The sequence below is a fragment of the Propithecus coquereli genome, unplaced genomic scaffold (assembly GCF_000956105.1).
Source record: "Propithecus coquereli isolate 6110/MARCELLA unplaced genomic scaffold, Pcoq_1.0 Scaffold193, whole genome shotgun sequence".
NCBI classification, from domain to species: Eukaryota; Metazoa; Chordata; class Mammalia; order Primates; family Indriidae; genus Propithecus; species Propithecus coquereli.
Window position 1 is genome coordinate 3,259,264 of NW_012144190.1, and position 8,986 is coordinate 3,268,249.

Sequence of the window (8,986 nt, forward strand, 5' to 3'; positions counted from 1 at the left end):
TTTAGTTGTCCAATTAATTTCTTTCTATTTTTAGTAGAGACGGGGTCTCGCTCTTGCTCAGGCTGGTTTCGAACTCCTGAGCTCAAACACTCCGCTCGCCTCGGCCTCCCAGAGAGCTACGATTACAGGTGTGAGCCACCGTGCCCGGCCCTAATTTTTCTTTTTTCTTTTTGAAACAGGTTCTTGCTCTGTTGCCCAAGCTGGAGTAAAGTGTCGTGATCATAGCTCACTGCAGCCTTGAACTCCTAGGCTCAAGTGGTGCCGAGTCACCTCAGCCTCCCCAGTAGCTGAGACTACAGGAACGGGCCACTATGCCTGGCTAATTTTTCTTATTTTTTTGTAGAGATAAGGTCTTATTACCATGTTGCCCAGGCTGGTCTCAAACTCTTGGCTTCAAGCAGTCATCCTACCTTGGCCTCCCAAAGTGCTGGGATTACAAACATGATCCACCGCACCAGGCCTTAAATTTATTTTTTATTTTTTTAGAGACAGGGTCTCGCTATGTTGCCTAGGCTGGAGTGCAGTGGCTGTTCTCAGGCTCGATCGTAGCACACTACAGCCCCAGGCTGCTGGGTTCAAGTGATCCTCCCACCTCAGCCTCCCAAGTCCTGGGACTACCTGGTTCTATGACTGTTCATAATGGTGATTAGAGAAATATCATTTCTTTGATGTCTGGGTAATGGTTACAAATGTATCCTCTACAAGGGAAGGATGTTGTGGATATATTCACTGCCTGACATGTAACAGATGTGCCACATTTACTGAAAGAGTGAACGGAATGCCCTCAAGTTCATTGAGCCGCACTGGTCCCTGAGTTCTCACAGATAATCATCCCAGGCCCAAGGAAACCACGGTTGCAGAGGTGGGGCAAATGGTCTTGGCACACACCAGGTACTAGCCAATATGGTGCTTTTGTGCAAACTGGAACAAGGCTCCCCTTCTGGATGGACTAATTAGAAAAAAGTGAGCCCTCTGGGTGGAAACAGACCCGAGGACATTTGGCTTGGTGAGTAGATTGTGGGTCTGTTTAAGCCCACTTGCCTTCCTGACCAGGTGCCTTTGTGTAGTGAACAACCTACACAACCATTTGGGGCAAACCCATTATCTACTCTAAAGCTATTCCCCCATCTTCCTTGGTAAAACTCCAGCTTTCTGCAAGTTGCCATGTCCTTTAGAGGTGGCTGGTCAACTCCCCAGCTGCAGGACCTGAGGCTAAGGCAGTCCCAGTGGTCTCATTTGCCTTGCTTCCTAATGGGCCACATGGGCATGTGACCATTCCTGTCAATGAGATATGGGGGGAAGTTGATGAAGGGCTTAGGAAGGTTTCCCTCATTCTTCAAAAGGGACCTAAGAATGAGCCTCTTTTTGCTGCCTCTGCAAGGGGTTATCTGGATGTGATAGCTGGATGTGTAGCAGCCTTTTGGGGACCATGAGGCAACTGGGCTAAGAGGAGATGAAGGCATAGCATGAAGATGGATGGAGCTAGTGTCACTCATGACTTTGTTGGTCTGCTAAATTAACTAACCCTGGGGCTGGGCCATCTCTGGTCTTGTGTGAGACACACGAATATGGTTTTTGAATCAGTCAGTTGGGATGTGTGTTACTTGCAGCCCAAAGCATCTTCATGCAAGAGCTTATACATTCGGTACATGTAACAAAGTCCTTCTCATGCCTTGGAACTGATCTTGGGGGAGTCAGAAAAGGAGAAGGGGTTGCCAAGGACAGGCTAGCATTAGTGCTTGAGTAAGGGGGACAGGTCTGCGGGGATCCCCACCCACTCCGGAAGGAAGGCTGCCTCTGGCTTAAAGACTTTGAGGAAGGGAGAGTCTGGGAGAGTGTAATTGGCCAGGTAGATGGCCTCTCCTCCAGCGAGGTAGGCGGCCCAGATCCCAAACGTGCCAATGGTCATGATGGTGTGGTTACACTGCGTCAGCAGCGCGAAGTCCTTGCCAGGTGAGCCCTCAATGCCATTGCCAGCAAACACCACATCGCCATGGGAGGCGTTGATGTTCTCCCGGCACCAGGCCATGCCGTTGCTGGTGACCACGAAGACTGGGGAGCTGTAGCGCGCCCGGAACCAGTCCATGGCCTGCTCTAGGTATCGCCGGTCGGCTACCACACCCTTCCACACCTGCGGCATGACATGGACGTAGTCCCCTCGGCGCACGTGGACCCCCACGAAGGTGCTCGGCCAGCTCCCGTTCACCCGCAGACCCCGCAAAAACGTCTGGGCCTCCTCGCGCACGTGGTCGTGCAGGGTGAACTCCTGCAGGATCTCGTGGCGCAGGTGGTGGTAGAAGGTCCAGGAGGAGGGGTAGCCCGTGAGGCGCACGTACTTGCCCGGGATGTGGCGGTACCGCTCCTCCATCCAGTCGTTCAGGTGGTAGTTCTGCCAGTAGATCTGGCTCTCCGTGGCGCTGTGCAGCACCGGGAGGCTGATTCTGAAGATGGGGGCCAGGGTGCTGTGCATCTGGGGCGGGATGAAGGCGGGCCGCCCGTTCATCTTGGCCAGGGCGTACAGCGTGGCGTACTCGCCCATCTGGTTCCCCAGGCGGCCTATGGCGTTGATGGTCCAGATGCCCCCCCGCGCCTGCGTGGGCGCTGGCCTCGGCGCCGGCGTCTGTGACTCCCACGAGGGAGGCTGCATCTTCGCCAGCCGCTGCTGAAGGTGAAATACGGTGGAAGCCGTGAAGACAAAGAGGAAGACATGGGCCGTGGGAAAGAAGAAAGGCCCCTGAGTGCTGATCATGGCTGCTGGGGAGGGAAAGCAGGACGCGTTAGCTGGGAGACGGAGGCCGGGGCGGCGTGGCCATGCTGTGTGTGCATGCAGGCGTCGTGTGGGCGTACGTGGGCGTGGGTTTACTGTGTGTGTGTAAATACTTGGTACGTACTTGCATATGTCTATGCAGGTCTGTCTCTAGTGTGTGTGTTTATGCAGGTGTGACTACACTGTGTTCATACGTGGGTGTGTCTACACAGGTGGCTATGTATGCACTATGTATGCACTGTGTGTGGACATCTATACATTTTGTACATATATGGGTATGTGCAAAATTGTGTGCATACAAGTGGACGTATGTACATTGTGTATGGGTGTGTATATATTGTGTACATACAAGGGTGTGTATACATATTAATAGCATATAAGTGGTTGTGAACATGGCATGTATGTACATGTGTGTACATACAGGAGTGTGTATACTGAGTATATGTACTCAGTATTTCCTGGGGATCCAGTTTCTAGAGCTGTTCATCTCTTGCATGCCCTGCCTATATCCCCTTTGGAGGGAAATTACCCTGGACATCAAGGACTCAATCACCTGACCTGTCTCCCCTCTTGGCCATAGCTGACTGAGCTTGAGACGGACACTCAGCTCCACGCTGACCTGTCCATTCATTGGCCATGGCCTTTGACAAGTGTAGGTTGGCTCTAAGAGATGAGTTGTGCCAATCAAGTTCTTTCGGGTATCTTTACTACAAGACCCTGAAGGCGGATGGCAGGTGATATTGAAAAACAGAATAGGGGCCAGGCGCAGTGGCTCACACCTGTAATCCTAGCACCTTGGGGGGCCAAGGAGGGAGGACCACTTGAGGCCAGGAGTTCAAGAGCAGCCTGAGCACGAGTGAGACCCCGTCTTTATGAAAAAATACAAAAATTAGCCAGATGGGGTGGCTGCGCACCTGTAGTCCCAGCTGCTTGGGAGGCTAAGGCAGGAAGATTGCTTGAGCCCAGGAGTTTGAGGTGGCAGTGAGCTATGATGATGCCCCTGCAGTGTAGCCCAGGTGACAGAGCAAGACCCTGTCTCAAAAAACAAAAACAAAAGAAAGAAGGAAAGAAAGGAAGGAAGGAAGGAAGGAAGAATAGGGGTTAGAGCAGCTAAGATGGGTAAGATGCAGGCTGAAGGTGGGAACCAGTAACCCCTGGTAACCAGAACATACCTAAACCGATGTGCAAAGAGACTCAAGAAAACTTCAGTCCTGGCCAAGAAATCCCAAAAAATCACCCTATATTTGAGCACAAATACAACCTATTCTTTTCAACTCTAGTTACAACAGAAATTAGCTCCAGGAGTGGGGCGGTCGCATAGAACAGACCTTCAGAGAATGTGTGGAATTCACTATGGTATCACCGGAAGTGGAGGGCAATGAGCGTTCCCCATCCAGGACAGAAAACTTGAGCCAGTGGTTTGTAGAGTGAAACAGTTAATGAAGCTGTTGCCTGGGATACCCTGGGACCAATCAAAGGCTCCCCAAAGGATGCGACTTTGACGATGGGGTTGCCGAGCAGAAGCAGAGCAGCTGTAGGTAATGTTAAGCAGGAAATAAATCAGCTCTGACTTCGCGTCATCTGGTTAGAAGCCAGTAAGTAAAAGCAGAGCAGTTATTACTTAGCGTTGTTGCGGTTCACACTTTATTATTGCTGAAGTTTATCTAATGTCTAAAAGTGACTATGGGCCTTGTCATCCTGCAGGCTGGGCTGGACCCACACCTGTGGCGTGTGGCCACTGATTGACCAAGATCAGACTCTGGGTGATGGCGGATGGGGACATCTGGGAGCAGTCAAAGGGATGAGGGCTTCTACCTTCTGAGATCTTCCAAAGGACTTGCCACCTCCTCCCCAGTGACTGTGAGATTCTTTTTTAAACTCTTCCTCATGAGCGGGCTTCAATCGCAGCATATCCTGGAGGCTCTACACAAAGGTAGATTAGAGACAAAAGGCTTCCAGCTGATTCGGTCTAGGGCCTATGTTCCTGGTCACAGCATTGGCGGAAGTTTCCAGGATGAGAACACTGGGGCTAAGTCAATCTGGGTGTGACCTGGTTGAACCTGGGAAGCTGCCAGAGGTATGCATGTGTGGGCCTCGAAGCTAATTATGGCAGGGAAAAATTGGCATAGGACCCAACGTTGCAATATCCTGCTTGTGATTTATAAGTTGCTGAAACCGCGGGTGGAGAGGCGCTCTGTGGGGACTGGGGAGAGGAGGAGGGTCTCCCGGGGCAGAGGGAGGGAGAGCTGTCTCACCCGGCTCGTTCTCTGTGGAGCGGCCTCGTGTTTTCTTCCCACCTCTTCTGGGTGTTTCTCTCTTCCTTTCTCCAGCTAGATTTTGAGCACTTCAAGGGCAAGGAGGAAACTTGCCTCTTCCATCTGCGGGATGGCTAAGGAAGTGCTTGTGGGAAGGTGGAGGGATGGAGGGAAGGGAGGGAGGGAGAAAGGAAGCGATGAGGTTCACGACACGCTGCTCCAAAATAGGTCACCTTGGCATTTGAGAAAACAGCAGAAGCGGGAAGGTCTCCCTGACCTTCTCCAGCCGTTCTCTGCGGAAGCAGGTCATAGTATCGTCAACCCAGAGGTGCCCTTCCTGTCCCCGGAGGAAAGGAGTATCTTTAGCTCTGAAGACACAGGGACACAGAGAGGAGTCTGAACAAATAGGCCTTGCTACATTCTCCCCGGTTTATTACCGTTAGATCATACTCCCTTTGTGCAAGTGTATTTCTGCACCCTGTCCACGCCCCATCAAACCTAAGCATAAAAATGCATAGGTTTCCCTGTCTCTTTGTGTCTTCATTTCTTTTTTATTTGTTTTTTGAGACAGGGTCTCACTCTGTCACCCAGTCTGGAATACAGTGGCACATCATAGCTCACTGCGACCTCAAACTCCTGGGCTTAATCAATCCTCCTGCCTCAGCCTCCTGAGTAGCTGAGACTCCAGGGTCCTGCCACCACGCCCAGCTAATTTTTTAAAAAAATTTTTTGGAGATATGGGGTCTCACTATGTTGCCCAGCCTGGTCTCAAACTCCTGGCTTTAAGCGACCCTCCTGCTTCGGCCTCCTGAAGTGTTGAGATTACAGGCGTGAGCACCTGGCCACAGTCTTCGTTTCTAAAGGCTCCCATGTCATTTAACACTTTTATTAGATAAATTTGTTATGCTTTTATCTTATTAATCTGTCTTTCATTATAGGTGCCTCAGCCATGAACCTTGCGCCGGGTGAGGAAAAGATGCTACTTTTTCTCCTTTAGAGAAGGAAAGAAGTGAGGGAGGGAGGCGGCAGAGAGAGAAAAGAGGGAAAGAGAGGAAATGGAGAAAAAGACAAGGAGAGAGAGAAAGAAACAGAGGCAGGAACAGAAAGACCAGAGGAGGGACAGAGAAAGTGAAAAGGGGTGAGGGAAGAAAGGCAGCAGGCGGGGTGGACGCGTCTCCACTGGGTCCCGTCTCTGCCCCTGCTCTGTCCCCACCCTTTCCTGCTTCCGGGTCTCTCTCCAGGCCAGTCTCTTTCGGGCCTGGGCCTCAGGCTCTTCGTTACGCACACCCCTCTGTGAAGGAAGGGACAGTGTCCCTCTCATTCCCGTGTATCCGCCACTGCCAAACACCGGAAGCTGGGCTGGGCGCAGCGGGTGCTCAGGGGACACTGCAGAAGGCAGGCGGGTCACCCGCTGTGCCCAGAACCCTCTCTGCGTGCCCCCTTGCCAGCGTCTCCCTGTGTCCTGTGTCTCCTTCCCCCACGTCCCTGTCTTATGTGACTGGTCTCCGTTTCTGGGCACCAAGTAGGTGAAAAAAAAAAGACATAGTGGAAGAACAGACGTTCACCATCAAACCTTCTGATCTCTGGGGCCCTGAGCTGAGAACATCGCATCCCCTCTGAATGTGCCTACAGCAAACGGAAAGCCGGTAAGCCTAGCCTGGTTAGGGTAAAAGGTGGAAGGGGCGGCTTTGCAAAAATAACAGGAAAATCCCTAATCCCACAATTTCCCAGTAACGGTGAGAGATCCATCCTATGAGTTCTCTCACTCTCAGGCCCCCTGCAGGAGGTCTGCTCTGCACGACTTCTGACAAAGCTGAATGGACCGAAAAGAGATGTAAATCTCTCTCTTTCAATTTTTTTTTTTTCGGTTTTCGTTATCTACCTGCTGCCGCTTTTGTTACCAAGTGACAGCTCTTCGTTCTGTTGAAATCAGGCAGCCACTTGGCCATCTCCTTGCTCTTTCCCCCCTTCTTCCTTTCTCTCTTTCTCTTTCTCCCTCTTTCTTTCCCTCTCTCTCCTCTAAGAAGATAAAATAAACGTTGAACCTTCATATCTTAATTTCTGCATGGGAAATCTTTCTCCACTCGAGCCATGAGCACCAGCTAGCCTTTCCACCCTAACGAAAAGACAGGCAGAATATCTAGAACGTCTCTGCCTCCTTGGTTGTCCCCTCCCTCCTCACCCAGGAAGGCTGAGTGGCCAGAGCAGGAAGCTCCTCGCTGACCTTGAGCAAGCTCGCAGAGAGCAGGAAGGGCAGGAGCCTCCCACAGCTAGATCCCGGGTCTTGGAGGGGGAGCTGCGCTGAGACCGCAAATCACTTAGGTTTGGAGAGAAGCCCTGTGGGGTGTAATCATGAGCCTCTGTTTAGCTGTGTGACCTTGACCCAGGGACTTTACCTCCCTGCGCTTCAGTGTTCTTGTCTGTCCAGAAACCGGGGGTAAAAATCCCTCCAGGGCAATGTGAGCCCGGCTGACCGCTGGAACCCCACCAGCCCCACGGAGGGCATTCTCTTATGGACTTTTAACAACTCTGCAAGTAGGTGACATCCTGCCCATTTTACAGCAAGGAAACCAGCTCAGAGACTGGCCCAGGGCCGCGGCTGAGAGAGGACCCCCAGGGGTGTGGTGGAGCTGGGGAGGGTGCTCAGATGGCAGCCGGAGACAGCAAAAGCCACTCGCCCGAAGCCGTGGGGAATCTTGGGAGATGCCAGTAGCAGAAGCAGACATCTGGGGCTGTGCCTTCCCTAGTCCCCTGAGGTCGGGAAGTCCATCTTGTTTTCTGCTCCCAGTTCCTACAGCTGCATCAGGCACCTCAGGCTAGGTGGCAGGGTCAGGTCCCTTCCTCCATCCGGTGGCCCTGGGGATCTCCCTTGGGAGATTGCAGTAGGCCACCAAAAGGGCTCCAACTTCGAAGGAGGAACCAGGCCTTCAGTGCCCCCAGGGGAGTGGGGTCCCCAGTGGGGTCCCCAGATGGCTCGTTTTGAATTCTCCCTGTCTCGTCCACTTTTTCCGCTGTATGCCGGGCCGCATCCTCTCGCCCTGGATCCGGCCTCCTGGCTCCTCCCCAGCCTCCAGTCTGTCCCCTCACCCACCGCTGGCCCTGCCGGGGCTCCCCACCACTCCAAACAGAATCCCCGCCTCGGCTGGCCCTGCCCCACTTTGACTTGTCACCAGCTGTTCCCATAAAACAACCCAGCGCCCTCCTGTCCCTTAGCTCAGGAAGCCCTTCCCTACCTCGCCCCCCCAGGTAAGCTCGGCGCCCTGCCGCCCCCCAGCCCTCCCTGCAGAGCAGTCACCACCATCAACCTGGGTCCTCAGGACCATCGCAACGTTGGGGAAGAGACGGGAGTTCAAGACAAAAATGTGCGGCCGTCACTTTGAAATCCTCGCCCTCACTCCCAGGCCCAGACCAGGAGCAGTGACTCGGGATGGAATTAGGGAGCGGGTGGGGGACCAAGCACCTCCCCAGACCGGGCCAGGCTCAGGGGACCGGTCGGGAGTTAGCAGTCCCCAAGATGGGAACAGGAAAAGCCGGTTCCCACCTGCTGTGTCCTGGCCTTTTTGGCAGCACTATTACCAGGTTGGCTCCTGGTGACAGTGACAGGAGGGAGGAGGAAGCTGGTGGCCTGGGTGGGGGGGGTGGGGCTGAAGCTGCAGGGAGGAGGGCGGCTTTGCTGAGGAGGAGGGTCCTGGCTGCCCAGGGTGGACCCTCCTCGCCTGGAGGCCCTGAGGTGGGGGTGCCTGCCAGAGGGGACCAGAGACCAGCAAGTGGACGGCTGGGACTCCACTTCCCAAATCCCTGCTCTCTGCCTGGGGTGCGTGCGTGTGTGCGTGTGTGTGTGTGTGTGTGTGTGTGTGTGTGTGTGTGTGTATGTGTGTGTGCGTCCCCAAGGCGTGCGTGCTGCAGGGTAGGAGGAAGCTCCCCCTCGCCTTCTGGCCTTCTCTCACCTGGTTCTGGCTGGAGG

At 53.5% G+C, this 8,986-nt stretch overlaps 1 protein-coding gene across 1 annotated transcript; it reads right to left on the reverse strand.

The window, feature by feature from the left end:
* Positions 1-1,732: 1,732 nt before the first annotated feature.
* Positions 1,733-2,749, reverse strand: FUT2 (fucosyltransferase 2 (secretor status included)). Its single transcript, XM_012643234.1, has one exon. The coding sequence runs from the start codon at positions 2,747-2,749 to the stop codon at positions 1,733-1,735; it is 1,017 nt and encodes a 338-aa protein (XP_012498688.1).
* Positions 2,750-8,986: the final 6,237 nt, after the last annotated feature.